Source organism: Hypanus sabinus, chromosome 23 (genome assembly GCF_030144855.1).
Source record: "Hypanus sabinus isolate sHypSab1 chromosome 23, sHypSab1.hap1, whole genome shotgun sequence".
Lineage (NCBI taxonomy): Eukaryota > Metazoa > Chordata > Chondrichthyes > Myliobatiformes > Dasyatidae > Hypanus > Hypanus sabinus.
In genome coordinates, this window is record NC_082728.1 from 11,983,196 (window position 1) to 11,998,314 (window position 15,119).

A 15,119-nucleotide genomic window follows, 5' to 3' on the forward strand; every position below is an offset into this window, starting at 1 on the left:
ATTGGGGTGTGGGTTCACCAATAAAAGGTTTGGCAAAGATGTACAGAAGCATCAGAAGAAACAAAAAGGGAATGAAGGAGAACCGAAGGGTCAATTAGATGTGGATAAAACTAATAAGCTGCAGAAGACCAGTTCCACGAGCCTACAAACTGGCCATTATTGCAAAGTATTGTTGAAGCTGTAGTTTATAAATTATGTTTTTGGCACAATGAAATATTACTGCTCAGCTGAAATGGTGCCGCAATCAATCAACCAAAAAATCCAAGACCACCTTGTAGCTTCAACAGAGCAGAAAAGTACTTACCCAACTGAGGCCAAAATTTAGCTCATTTCAGTGTTCCATTATACAGCATTATAGGTTCAGGCAGCTATCATGTGATGATTATAATAACGTGCTTTTGATGGGTTAAAGGCATCAGGTAAATTAGTAATGATTCAAGTAGCTTATTAGTGAACAATCCATCAGACTACTTCGTCATTCTTTCAAATGGAACTTTACAACTGAGAAAGGACTGCTTATGCAATTTCTTATGCAAGATAACTTGCCACAGTTTGAAAGAGTTAATTAAGTACTGTATTAAAATCTTGGTCAGAGAAGCAGCAAATGGAGCTTATTCCAAACATGTGCGAGGTGGTGCATTTGGGAGGTTAAATGCAAAAGGAAAGTATGCAGTAAATGACAGAATATTAGGAGTACTGATGTACAGTGAGGTCTTGGGGTATGACCACAGTTCCCTGCAAGTGGCAACTCAAGTGGATAGTGTGATAAGAAAGCATACTGCATACTTGTTTTTAATGAGCATAAAGATTGCCAAGTCATGGGTGCATAAAACTTTGGTTCGGCCAGATTTGCAGAATTATGCACAATTCTGCTCTGCACTTTATAGCTAAGATGGAGACTTTGGAAAGGATGCTTATCCCTTGGGGTGGGGTGAGATGTGGTGATGCCTCTTATTGGAATTTGCCTATGGTCAGAGATGATGGGCATTAGCAAGATGCATTTCAAAATGGAAATTCGACATTCCGCACCATGTTACCAGCTAACAGGCAGGGGTGGAAAGGAGGGGTAATACCAATTCGAACCACCAATTCGAAGTCAGCAAACAGTAACTACAACAAAGTAAAATTTCTGAAATCACCCAGTATGAATCACCCACAAGCTGACTGTGTTCCATTATGAATCCTCGCCAATTATTTTACTGTGAGCCTTAGCCTCCTTGTTCTCACTTGAAGCAAAGTGCTGACTTAATGACTCACTTCACTGTGCAGATAAAATATTCAGTGTTCAATGTGAGTGCACATCAATTTATCAGCACCTGAAAGCCAGAGTCAATCTGGCATCTTCCTTCTGCAGATTGGTAAGTTGTATTAAATTCAGGAAACAATCAAAACCAGTCAGATGTGAAAGCTGACGTGCTTTTAAAAAGAACTAAGATGGAGACTGGATGGAACCCACATTCACATATAGGTTATGGAAAGATTTAAAAACCAAAACTCATCCAATTCCTCTGTAATCGGGCATAAGAATACAAAATGTGAATTCAGCTAGTGAAAAACATCACCCATACATCTTTAAAATATCAAAGAATAAAGATGTCTAGTCCTCATCCAGATCAAACACTCTGCAAACTAGAGCACAAACTGTTTATGTCTCATGAGTGTGCATTCTAACTCAAAGGCCTGCTACAGTCTTGACCTTGCCTTTAAATAGATGACAAAAACTTAGTTGGAAACTATGGAATGTCTGTTTACCTAGCAACTCGATCTGAAGCCAAATTCATTTCAGATGGATCACTCTGAAACTCACAATCCTTCACCCAGATTTCACACCTCCCTGCAACACCAAAAGATTTTTCCTTCATGCATATTTTGGTCCTGACTGATTTCTGATGCCTTTCATCCACTACACTATTTAAACTATTAACTATTTTAATTTGCAGCAACCGTTACTTATTGTACTGTAAATTTAGCAGATGTTATCACAAGCAACACAAGGTCTTAAAATACTGTGCATAGGCACAACACTTTCTATCAGCCAGGGTTATAAATGGAATGGTGATTCCCCAAAACAAAAGTCATCAGATTTTGGATTTGTCCTTCAATAAAAAAAATACCCATTTAAAAGTCTTGCAATACAAAAAAGTCTTCTCTCAAAAAGTTACAAAAAGGTCTTGTCGATAATAATTACTAGGTCAGCTGATCAACTAGATCTTCACTTAATTTCCCAATGCCCAGTTTACATGCTTCATTAAAGAATTAAATTTTCTTCTGAAATGTACTAATTTTAAAAAGCAGAAGCAACACTTTGGAAGAATGAACATTAGCTTTGGCCAAATAACAGACAAATGGGAAAGCAATTAAGAACCAGATGCGCCAGAAAGTGGTGAGCAGAAAGGAAGTTTCTAAAGTGCTGGTAAGACTTCAAAATTCTCAAGACTTTCTAAAAGTTAAATTTGCCCTTCTAATGCACAGAGGCAACATGATTATGGTTCTCATGAATCCACCTGATGCCACAAACATGCCCCTCCTGTTCGAACTCCTGATTTGCACAGTGAAACTGTGATGTGTCAGGACACCCACCTTAAGGTTGGCTGTGAACCAATAAAGCAGCCCACTCAATATGCTGTGCTTTCACTGAGGCACTTCACCGCTCAAAGCCAAATACTCAGCATCGATGCTCCAGTTTTCTGTTTAAATTGGCATCTCTAGTTTTCTGTTCCTGACAGTCATAATTACTCTTCCTTTATTTCAGTGCTGTTGGCAGTTCCTGCTCCTTACCATCTGCACAATAGCTGCAGAACTCAGACACCCAGCAGATAAAGATCCTTTGGCCCAACCAATTCATGCAACCATAGTGCCCACCCAGATGGTCCCAATTCCCTGCATCAACCCATATTCCCCTAAGCCCCAATCTTCCATGCACCTATCCAAATGCCTCTTAACTTGTACTACTGTACCTACCTCAACCACCTTATCTGGCAGTTTATTCTATAAACTCACCACCCTGTGTGTGACAAAGTTGCCTCCTGAGGTCCCTCTTAAAATCAACCTCCTCTCACCCCAAACTTATGCCTAGTTTTGGACTCCGCCACCCTAGGGAGAAAGACTTGATCCTTTTAGACATTTAAGTTTACCTATCATTCTCCTACATTCCAAGTAATAAAAACCCAGCCAAGAAATCATCCAAAAAGAATTAAAACACCCATCACTAATTGCATCGCCGTTTCTTGCTTTTGATTTGATAAGGTCAGCAATGAAGCTGGTGCCGTCTTTAAATTTATTGAAACAAGTTAAACAACCTGATCAAGTGCTTTTCTTCAACAGCTGGCATTTTTGATGCCAATATTTGCTGCTGCTTTTTAGAATGATAAATCAATTGACAGGTTTTGCAATTAGGGAGATGCATAATTACAAAGTGAGAAATAAAATCCTTAGCAGGAAGATACTGATAGCACCCACTGCAGATATGGCAACAGAAAAATCATAAAACGGTAATATCAATTTTCAGAATAAAATTAAAACAATCAGGGCAATGTGGCATATGCAGATTCCTCGTATCCATCAAACCTTGGAGATCACCACCTACAGGCCAAAATAATTGTCTGCCGGTAATAAAACAAATTCTCAAGACCTGGTGTTATTACATTTATCTCACTTTAGCTGTGCAAGTATGTTTGAACCGGGGGGGGCGGGGGTGGAAGAAACAGACGATATCAATGAAAAGTTACCCAATAAGATCAAAGAACCAAAGACTCTAAGCCCAGTTGGAAAATTATAGTTATTTACTATTTAGGTGGACTGAGTATCATAATTTCCCCTGTGGCTACTTTCATGTTATCACATGACAAAACACGTATTAAAAATAGTCACCCAGGCTACACATAAAAAGTGCATACACATGGATCTGTCACATCATCTAGGATCTTAAAACAGCTCCTTCAAACTGACTGAACCCTACTGGAAAAAAAAGCATACACCAACTGCATACAGATTCAAGAGCAGCCTTCAAAGGAACAATTCCCCGAGCTCTTTTGTACCCAATCTTTCTTTGCTGCAGGACAACTAAAAATAATACAAAGCAAAAGAAAACTATTCTTTAGAGAAGAGTGAACTACACCAAAATCCACATCCAAGAACTAAAAATCACTTTGCAAAACATCGCAAAAATAGTTATCTGAAATTAATGATTATGAAGAATAATTTTAAAAATAAACTATTTCTAACATACGAGTTCAAAACTCCGATAATCATCAACTACCTTCATACTCAACGTCACTAGAACCCCACACCCAGATCGGCAAACGCACCTATACTTCTCCCAAACAAAATCCTTCCATTCCAGCTCATCGCTTCCTCATGCCATTCACAAGAACACTAACTAAACGTTTCAGAAGTAATTTTAAAAGTTTAAAAGCCAGCTGCATAAAATAAACCTCTCCGTGTCGGAAAAAAAAACATGCCTTTATCAATCAGAAATCAGCAGACCTGGGCAACGGGCAAATAACCCTCGCTGAAGTCCAAAACTCAGCTCAAAGTCTCGTGGACAACGGTCGAGACTGTATAAAGAAGGGGAAAGTGCCGGTTAGGGTGAAAGAAAGTTGTGCCCGGCGGCGGGTCGGGGGTGGTCAGTGGCCGCACTCACCTTGTAAACGCCCTCGGTCATTCGGTGCATATCCTCCGTGCGAGACATGGTTGCTGACTCTCCTCTCAATCTGCACCCAGCAAATCACAGGAGTAATCTAAAAAAGTTACTTCGCGCCGCGAATAAAAAGCCTCTCTCGCCCCCTGAAACTTTTTTTTTCTCTCTATCTCTCTCACACACACACACACACTTTCTTTTGACAGTGATCTCCGATCCACCCCCGCAACCAGCCCTGGTGCTTCTCCGCCAGCGCCCGTCGCCTAGGAACCGGAGCGAGGAGGACTCCCGCCGACAACCTAACTCGTTGGCATGGGAGGAGTCGCCGGAGCTGGGTTGCCTGCCATTGGCCTGGCCCGCGGAATCCCGCACGACCATTGGTCAGAACTGGCCTGCCAATCGCCGCCCCCGCCCGCGGAGTCGCGGTAGGTTGAGCCGGCACTCGTTGACGTCACGAACAACGTCTCTGGGCTCGGGGAAGATTTGCAGTGCAGCAAGCAGCAAACCCTTATTTTAATCCTAAAAAACGCAAACTATTTCCATAGCAACGAGTTAAAACTGTTAGAAATCCCCATCGCATGTACAAGACGGTGGACCAAATACGCAACATTGACAGCGGACGTTGTTAATGTTTTACTGGTGGCCATTTAAACATACTTTTTAAAGTATCCATTAAACATTCATGGGGGGGAATAATTATCGCAAATCAATCAAATGTGAGCTCATCTGTGGGCACGATGAGTCATTCTCAACTAGCGTAGAGTACTAGATGCTTATGGATGACTATCCCAGCCTCGGCATCAAATTTAATACTATTCCAAACTAATCACAATGATTTACTGCGAATTCTCATCCCAGAAAGCCAGTCTGCAGTTTAAAGCAGTACTCTTCAAATCATGATTGATGATGGCTTGCTGCTATAGCAAGGGTTTTTCCTGCCGCAAGTTTTAAATTTAATTTGCTAGATGCAAGTGGTAAAATCTCTGATCTCCTAATCCATGGCTCCCTCTTCAGGGAAACTCCTTTAAGTTTCAGGAACAAACGGAAGTGCCGTTTGTAATTCCACGTTAACTTTCTTTTTCAGAAAACAGTCTCTGCTTCTTCACTGGTTTGCAGTTAGAATAATCACCATTTGTAAAATAAACGTTCACGTGGCAAAATATGGTGGCATTTTTCCGTCGTGTCTTTCTTTCACCGGGTGCTGGCCAGACGCACCTCAAAGTTCAAAGTGTAAAGTAAGTTAATTATCGAAGTACGTACGTCTATATGTCGGCATATACAAACCTAAAATTCATTTTCTTGCGGGCACACTCAATAAATCTATCATAGAATCAACGAAAGACACACCAATTTGGGCGTGTAAAATACAACAAACTGGGCAAATACAAAAAGAACAAAATAATAATAATAATTAATAAATAAGCAATAAATATGAGGAACATGAGATGAAGAGTCCTTGAAAGGAAGTCCATTGGTTGTGGGGACATTTCAATGATGGGGCAAGTGAAGTTATCCCCTTTGGTTCAGGAGGAACTCCCTTTGTAGTAACGCCTAGGTTTGGCATTCATATTTAAAAGCGATTTTGAGGCAGTGCATTGGAAATTCATCTGATAAAAGGGTTGACATACAAAGAATGGTTGAATGAGTTGAGCCTATGCTCTTCGGAATTTTGAAGAGTTAGAAGGGATCACATCATTTGGATATACCAGTGCCATTAGATCATAAGACATAGGAGGGAAACAGGCCACTCGGCCCATCATGTCAACTTTGACATTCCACCATTGCTGATTTATCATATCTCTAAACCCCATTCTCCTGCCATCTCCTCGTAACCTTTAACACCCTGACGAGCCAAGAGCCTCTCAATCTCTCCTTTAAATATACTCAATGACTTGGCCTCTCCAACCATTCACAACAGTGAATTCCACAGATTCATCACCCTCTGGCTAAAGAAATTGCTTCTCACCTCTGCTCTAATGGACTTCCCTCTAATCAGAGGCTGTGCCCTCTTGTCCTAGACTCACCCACTATAGGCCTTTCAATGAGATCTCCCTCCATTCTTCTAAATTCCAGCGAGTACTGGCTCAGAGCTATTAAACGGCTTCATATGCTAACCCTTTCATTCCTGGATTCATTCTTGTGAACCTTCTCTGGACCCTCTCCCATGTCAGCATATCTTTTCTTAAATAAGGGGCCTTTCATTCCCAGAATCAGTCTTGTGAACCTCCTCTTGACCCTCTCCAATTCCAGCATATCTGTTCTTGGATAAGGGGCCCCAAACTGCTCACAATACTCCAAATGTGGCCTTATAAGGCCTCAGCATTACATCTTTGCTCCTGTATTCTAGTTTTCTTAAAGAGAATGCTAACATTGTATTTGCCGTCCTTATCACTGACTCAGCCTGCAAGTTAACCCTTAGAGAACCCAGCACTAAGACTCCCACGTCCGATATTTGTACATGATAATTAAATAATGCAGGATTTCTGTATATTATTCATCTCAGACTGTCTTGATGGCAATGATCGAGTAATAAATTGCCAAGTTTAGATACTCCCCGAGCAGGAAGAAGGAAAATTCAGATGGCATGTCCCAAATTCTTTCTCAAGAACATTGTGTTCCTACAAGCAAGAGCAGTTGTGGGCAGAGTTGTTTGCAGATTATTTGCTAGTATGTCGGTATAGCAGTTTACAGTGCCTGCTGTAAGATCAGAGTTCAAATCCTGTCGCTGTCTGTTCTCCCCATGACCATGTGGGTTTGCTCCAGCTTCTGCCCACATTCCAGACGTACGAGTTAGCTTCAGTAAGATGTGGGCATGCTATGTTGGCACTAGAAGTGTGGTGACACTTGTGGGCTCCTCCCCGCATGCCCCCCCACCCCCCAGCTCATCCTCAGATGTTTTGGTCAGTGACATAAAACAATGCATTCTACGGTAAACACGAGGAAATCTGCAGATGCTGGAAATTCAAGCAACTCACACAAAATGCTGGTGGAACACAGCAGGCCAGGCAGCATCTATAGGGAGAAGCACTGTCAACGTTTCGGGCCAAGACCCTTCGTCAGGACTAACTACGGTATGTGTCAATGTACGTCTGACATCAGACTACTGAATGGACCGTGAACACGACCTCACTTTTTGCACATCTTGCTTAATTTTTTTAAATTTATTATTGTAACTTATAGTAATTTTTTAATGTCTTGCTAATTTCTTTATGACTGCTGCCTAAAAACAACAAATTTCACAAAACATGTCAGTGACAACAGACCTAATTCTGATTCTGAAATTAAACTAATCGTTAAATCTCTTTAAGTTTAAATTGTTTTTCAGAATTAAACTTAATGAAGGACATATATACACATGGTAATACTCAACCTTCTCAATCTTTCATTTACTTCTTCATAATAATGGAATAAGATAGAACTTGTAATAGATCATTTTGAAAGAAAGTTTTTAGAACTCAATTGGGCAAAAGCTGCAGTAATGTTAATTACCAGTCAATCTCAGTAATAGATTACAGTCCAATAATTTTTCAAGCTAAGCATTGTTTGTAAAGATGTAATGTCAGGATGAGGGTCATAGTCTCAAGTTAAGACAAAGGATACAAAGATGCCTATTTAGGACAGGAAATTCCTTCAGTCACAGGGTTGCAGATCTCCAAAATTAGACAATGGTGAATACTTGGTTACGGACTATATATATCTGTATTTAGTCCCAACGCAGGGACTTCAGCCGAAACACCAAACATCCCTTTGCCTCCATGGATGTTTGGAGTTCCTCAGCAGTTTGTTGTTTGCTCCAGATTCCAGCAATCTGCATTCTCTTGTATCTTCAAAAACTCTTTCATTTTTGTACCCCCATGTGGTCAAAGGATCTATCGCAGATCCTGAAACAGATCCTCGGCCACTAAGTCTGTGCCTAACAAAGTGGCCACCTAGTGCATGTTCATGGTCTTCTGTTGCTGTGGCCCATTCACTTCAAAATTTGACATGTTGTGTGTTCGGAGATGCTCTTCTGCACACCACTGTTGTGATGTGTGGCTATTTGAGTGACTGTTATCTTCCTGTCAGCTTGAACCAGTCTGGCCATTCTCCTCTGACCTCTCTCATTAACAAGGTGCTTTCACTGCCCACGAGATTTTTTTTTTGCTTTTCGCAGCGGCCTCCAAACTCTAGAGACTATTGTGTGTGAAAATCACAGAAGATCAGCAGTTTTTGGCAGCAACAATCATTCCGCAGTCAAAGTCACTTAAATCACATTTCTTCCCCATTCGGATGTTTGATCTGAATGATAACCGAGCCTCTTGACCACCTATCCCTTTGCTCGCGAACAGTTACGGGTGTACCAGGCTCACAGGCAGCCACATGCATGCTTTTATGCACTGACTGTCTGCAACATGATTGGCTGATTAGATACTTGCATTAATGAGCAGGTGTACAGGTGCACCTAATAAAGTGGCCACTGAGTGTATGCCCAAGCTAATCTGTATTGTTTGTTGATTGCAAATAATCTATTATAATTAGAATAACCAGGTAATAACAACTGCCTACAACTGTAACCATTTTCAGGTCTTTAACAGAAGAACCATAGTACATAGAAATCTACAGCACATTACAGGCCCTTCGGCCCACAATGTTGTGCCGACCATGTAACCTACACTAGAAACTGCCTAGACCAGGCATGGGCAAACTACGGCCCGGGGGCCATATGCGGCCCGTTAAGCTTTTTAATCCGGCCCGCAGAACTTGATGAAATTATATTAATAAACCTTGTTAACGTTTTTTCCCCACAATTCTGGCATTTTCCCAATAGATGACGCACTCTATATACATTGACCTTTGTTGAGGTGCAGCGTATTACTCCACATTTGCGCTTTACTCTTTGTTCGGCTCGACCTATTTGTGTGAACAGGCGTTCAGCGTCATGAACATCAGCAAAGCCAGCCACAGATCCAAGTTAACTGACCAACACCTCAGATCCATCCTGAGAATCGCCACAACAAAACTAAATCCAGACTTTGATGCGCTGGCTAAAAAGGGAGACCAACAACACTGTTCCCACTGAAATTAAAAATAAGTTTCTTCGTTGTGTTATGTAAAAAATGCATTTGAAAATATTTTTTTCAATAAGCCTTACATGTTACATGTCATTTCTGTTAAGTGATGGACATGAGTGGTGCGCAGGTGCACGTACGTTCTCAAAATAAAAAATGCGCTCCAGATCAAATAACGCACTCCGCATACTGGCGCGCTGTCACTGTTCTGTCCTTGTGCTGGTCGTTGTTGAGTTTTGGCACAGGGGACAATTAAATAATAAGGAGCAGGACAAGTAGACCTGCATCTCCTACCGTTTTTGAAATAAAGACAGTCAGGAGAGTGATGATGATAGTATCTTGAAGGATAACAGAATTTTCAGTGCTTTAAAATAATAACTGTTCCTATTAAAAAAACTGTATTTTATTCATTTAATTTTCAGTGTTTTAAAAGTCATTTCAATAAATAGCTAAATACCATGGGACTTCAAAGACAGATATTTTGTTGTAATGCATTTGTTCATTTTCAATTGAAATTAAAGCACATGTTTTCTGCATATCCCATGATATTTTATTTTCTCTTATGAGGTGTATTACCAAAACACTCCGTCCATCTGCTCCTGGTCCGGCCCCCCTGTCAAATTTTAGAACCCTTTGTGGCCCACAAGTCAAAAAGTTTGCCCACCCCTGGTCTAGCATTACCCTACCACATAGACGTCTATTTTCATAAGCTCCATGTACCTAAGAGTCTCGTAAAAGGCCCTATTGTATCCACTTCCACCGCTGCCACCAGCAGTACATTCCACGCTCCTATCACTCTGTGTGACAAACTTACCTCTGACATCCCCCTTGTACCTACTTCCAAGCACTTTAAAGCTATGCCCCCATCATGTTAGCCATTTCAGCCCTGGGAAAAAAGCCTCTGGCTATCCACACGATCAATGCCCCCCATCATCTTATACACCTTTGATCTAAGCAAGACTGCTTGGATAAAAGTTTAAGTAAATCTGTAAAAATCGAACGTGCATCTTACATAAATTAAGTTAACCTAGCAGTTAATGCATCACTTACCATGTCAGTGACCACCGGTCAGGGTTTAAAAGCCTCCGCTATCTCTAAGAAGTTTGTACATATTCCCCATGACTGCACGGTTTCCTCTGGGTGCTCCGGTTTCCTCACACGTTCCTAAGACTTACCGGCTACGGGTTTGAATTAGTGAGTTGTGGGCATGCTACGTTGGTGGTGGAAAATGTGGTGACCCTTCCAGATTGCAAACCGCACCCCCCCCCCCCCACAGCACATCTTTGGACTATGTTGGTCGTCGACACAAAACAACACATTTCACTGTACCACACACAAAATGCTGGAGGAACTCAGCAGGTGAGGCAGCATCGATGGAAATTAATTAACAGTTGATGTTTCAGGCCGAGACCCTTCTTCAAGACTGAGGAGGAAGGGAGAAGATGTCAGAATAAAAGGGTGAAGCAAGGAGAAGGAGGGTAACTGGAAGGGGTTAGGCAAAGCCACGTAGATGGGAAAGGTAAAGGGCTAGAGATGTGGGAATCTGATAGGAGAGGAGAGTGAACCATAGGAGAATGGGAAGAAGGAGGGGACCCAGGAGAAGATGATAGGCAAGTGGGAAGAGACCAGTGGGGAATAAAAGAAGAGGGGAAGGGAGGGGAAAAATTATTGGGAGGAGAAATCGACATTCATGGCATCAGGATGGAGGCTACCCAGAGGGAATATAAGGTGTTGCTCCTCCACCCTGAGGGTGGCCTCGCCATGGCACAAGAGGAAGCCAAGGACTAACGTGTCGGAATGTAGATGGGAATCGGAATTGGAATGTCTGGCCACTGGGATGTTCTGCTCTTGGCGAATGGAAAAGAGATGCTCGATGAAGTGGTCCCCCAATTTACGATGGGCCTCACCGTATGTTCCAATTTGCACGTTATGAATAAAGGTAATCTTCTTATTTAAAAAATGTCTTTAAATCACTCATTAGTAGGTATAGTGAAATAAGATTACAACGAAAGGGGGACATTTAATCCATTGCACCTGTGTGCTTGCTCTTTGAAGGGAATATCCGAATGATTCCACTCATCCCTGGCACTTACATGTAGGCCTTCAAAATTCCCCTTATCAAATATCCATTCATAGTGTCACAGAGCAACTGGGCTCATCACCCTCCATGTGAAAATGTCGCCCCTCTCACCCTAAACTTATGCCCCCTCCCCCAACCTGGGGAAGAGGGGATTCAATTCCATTTTGAAAGTCAGAAGCCTGAAGGCACGCACCCAATGATTCAGGAACGGCTTCTTCCCCTCTGCCATTGGATTTCTGAAAGGACATTGAACCCATGAACACTACTTTTTTATTTCTTTTTTTGCACTACTTACTTAGTTCAACTATTTTTAATTTACTGTATTTCACATTTTTTCTCTACTATTATGTATTGCATTGTACAGTTGTCGCAAAGACAATAAATTTCACGACTTATGCTGGTGATCTTAAACCTGATTCAGATTCATTAATAAATCTGCATCAAGCTATGTAAAAATAATCATATCTTCTTTTATCCTCATTACTTTAAGTCTACTTACTTACAAAACCACATAATTTAGAGACCTATGACATCCGAGCTCTAGAAAGAAATGTCCCAGATTTTCAGTTTCTCCTATTCCCGACATTGCTCATACAAAGATTCAACTTCCTTCCTGAAATGTGGCTCTCATGATAGGACACAATTGTCCAGATGAGACACAGGCAATAATTTTCAGTTGGTCAGCACGACTTCCTTGTATTTGTGACCCATGTCTCTATTTATAAGCTAAGAATGTTCGCTTAACAGCCGCCTCAACTTGCTCAGCCACATTTTTTAAAAAGCTCTTTTGTTTCACCTTGGTCTATTGTATTTAAATGATACATTCTTTTCAGACACGGCAAAAATGAGGGTAGGTGATAAACGTGCAAGTAGGCAAACATTTTCTCTTGCATTAATAAACAGGAAATTGATATTAAAATGAGACAGATCAACATTTAAAAAAATTTATCATGTTATAAATGCAGCACTTTTCTAAAACAATGGGTGAACATAAGTCCATAAGACCTATTTGACCCATCAATTCTGCTCCATTCCAAGATGTCTGATTTATTATCCTTCTCATCCCCATTTTCCTGCCTTCTCCCCACAACCTTCGACACCAAGAACCTACCAACTTACACTTTAAATGTACCTAGTGACTTGGCCTCCACAGCTGTCTGTGACAATGAATTCCACAAATTCACCACCCTCTGGCTAAAGAAATTCCTCCGCATCTCTGTTATAAAAGGATGTCCGTGGTTCATGGACCATTCAGAAATCTGATGGCAGAGGGAAAGAAGCTGTTTCTAAAAGTTGGCTGGGTGTCTTCAGGCTCATGTACCTCTTCTCTGGTGGTAGCAATGAGAAGAGGGCATGTTCTGGGTGGTGGTAGTCCCTTAATGATGCAGCCTTTTTTGACCCAAGGTCTTGGCCCAAAACATCAACTGTTTACTCTTTTCCATAGATGCTGCCTGATCTTCTGAGCTCCTCCAGTATTTTGAGTGTGCTGCTATAAATACAAAAGCACAAGGTTGATTGTATGTCGTTAAAATGACACCAGCCACTGGAGTGCTTCTACATATGCCAATTCTGACAGGAGATGACAGTGATGGTGAAGGGGTGTGGAGTGATGGAGTTAGTGGGTGGAGGTATTGATCAGCCTTATTGCTTGGGGAAAGAAACGGCTTCTGAGTCTGGTGGTCCTGGTGTGGACGTTACACAGCCTCCTCCCTGATGGGAGTGAGACAAACAGTCTATGAGCAGGGTTGGTGGGATGCTTCGTGATTTTGCTGGCCTTCTTCTGACACCTTTCAGTATATACACCCTCGATGGCGGGCAGGCTGGTGCCGATGATTCACTGGGCAGTTTTGAATGGGAGTGACATCGAGTGTTATTATAGATCCACATAACTAATGCCTGGGTTTCTGGGTGGAGGCTGTTTTCTTTGTGTGCTTAGGCAGTCAGGCAACTCGGAGGTTGACTGTGCACAGTCAGTAAACATTTAAAACTGGACCTGATGCAAGAACAAGTATCATCACAAAGGGCAATTTTGTGAGCCACCATCACCAACAGAGTGGAAGCAGACTCAGATGGTCATTACAGACCAAAGAAAGCATCTAAATTATACAGTGTATTCATCTGCTAGTGTGCTTTACGCATGATAGATTATAGCAAACAGCATGCACTGTATCCCAGAATTAGATGTTTCCTGATCTACTTCGACTGGCATTTCTAGGAAAAAAGGCTCATGTGATTACAAAGGATTATTTTAAGTCTTGCCTTCGTTTCTGAGGTCTGCTTTGCTTCAGAAGTTGTCAAGTGCCCTCTCATACACCAAATATGTAAATTCCTTCACACCAACACACACAAAATGCTGGAGGAACTCAGTAGGTTAGGCAGCATCTATGGACAGGAATGAAGAGACTCTTTTGTTAGAGATACAGCCCGGAATAGGCCCTTACAGCCCAACAAGCCGAACTGCCGAGCAACCCACCTATTTAAACCTAGCCCAATCACAGGACGAATGGGGTGGATGCAACAAACTTGCACTCAGTGTCAGGAAGACCAAAGAACTGATTGTGGAGTTCAGAAAGGGTAAGACAAGGGAACACACACCAGTCCTCACAGAAGTGGAAAGAGTGAGCAATTTCAAGTTCCTGGGTGTCAACATCTCTGAGGATCTATCCTGGACCCAGTGTATCGATGCAGTAACAAAGAAGGCAAGACGGTGATTATACTTCATTAGGAGTTTGAGGAAATTTGGTCTGTCACCAAAGACGCTCGCAAATTTCTACAGATGTACCACAGACAGCATTCTAACTGGATGCATCACCGTCTGTTGTCAGGAAAAAGGGATAGGCTGGCTAAGCCAAGAAAGGGGAAGCCCAGGAGAGTGGGTGTGTTGCTGATGCATAGGTGTTAATGGGAAAGATGAACAAAATAAGAGAGAAACTAAGTGGAGCAACCGGAGTGGGAAAGTCACAGGAGGGCTTTCTGAAACTGGGAAGTTCAGAGTTCATACCGTTGGGCTGCTGGCTACACTCGTGGAGTATGAGGTGTTTTGGACCATCTCAGATCCCGCTTGACACACTGAGTTCCTCCAGCAGTTTTTGAAGTCTGGATCCGGTATCTATTATCTCTCGTGTCTCCATTGTGCGGTCTCACCCATTCACTCTATTGGTGAGAATTCTCACGAGGTTGTTCATTGCAGCAACGTTGACGTTTACAGCAGGATTGCTGGAATTCAAGGCCTTCACCTGCAGTCACTAATAAGTACGTTGTAAGCTGCCATGGAAGTGATGGTCCAGGTCTCTCTAGGTTCGTACGGAAATGGATCCTGTTGGGCATTGAACAGTACAGCAATGATGCTCTT

At 41.9% G+C, this 15,119-nt stretch overlaps 1 protein-coding gene across 1 annotated transcript in view; it reads right to left on the reverse strand.

Moving 5' to 3' along the window:
• The window catches only part of LOC132379972 (brain-specific angiogenesis inhibitor 1-associated protein 2-like), an 89,908-nt gene extending 84,986 nt beyond the window's left edge, over positions 1–4,922 (reverse strand). Inside the window, exon 1 of the mRNA XM_059948390.1 lies at positions 4,643–4,922. Within this exon, the coding sequence (XP_059804373.1) occupies positions 4,643–4,690 (48 nt within the window). The 5' untranslated portion in view covers positions 4,691–4,922. The remainder of the gene's footprint in view (positions 1–4,642) is intronic.
• Between the last annotated feature and the right edge of the window lie 10,197 nt (positions 4,923–15,119).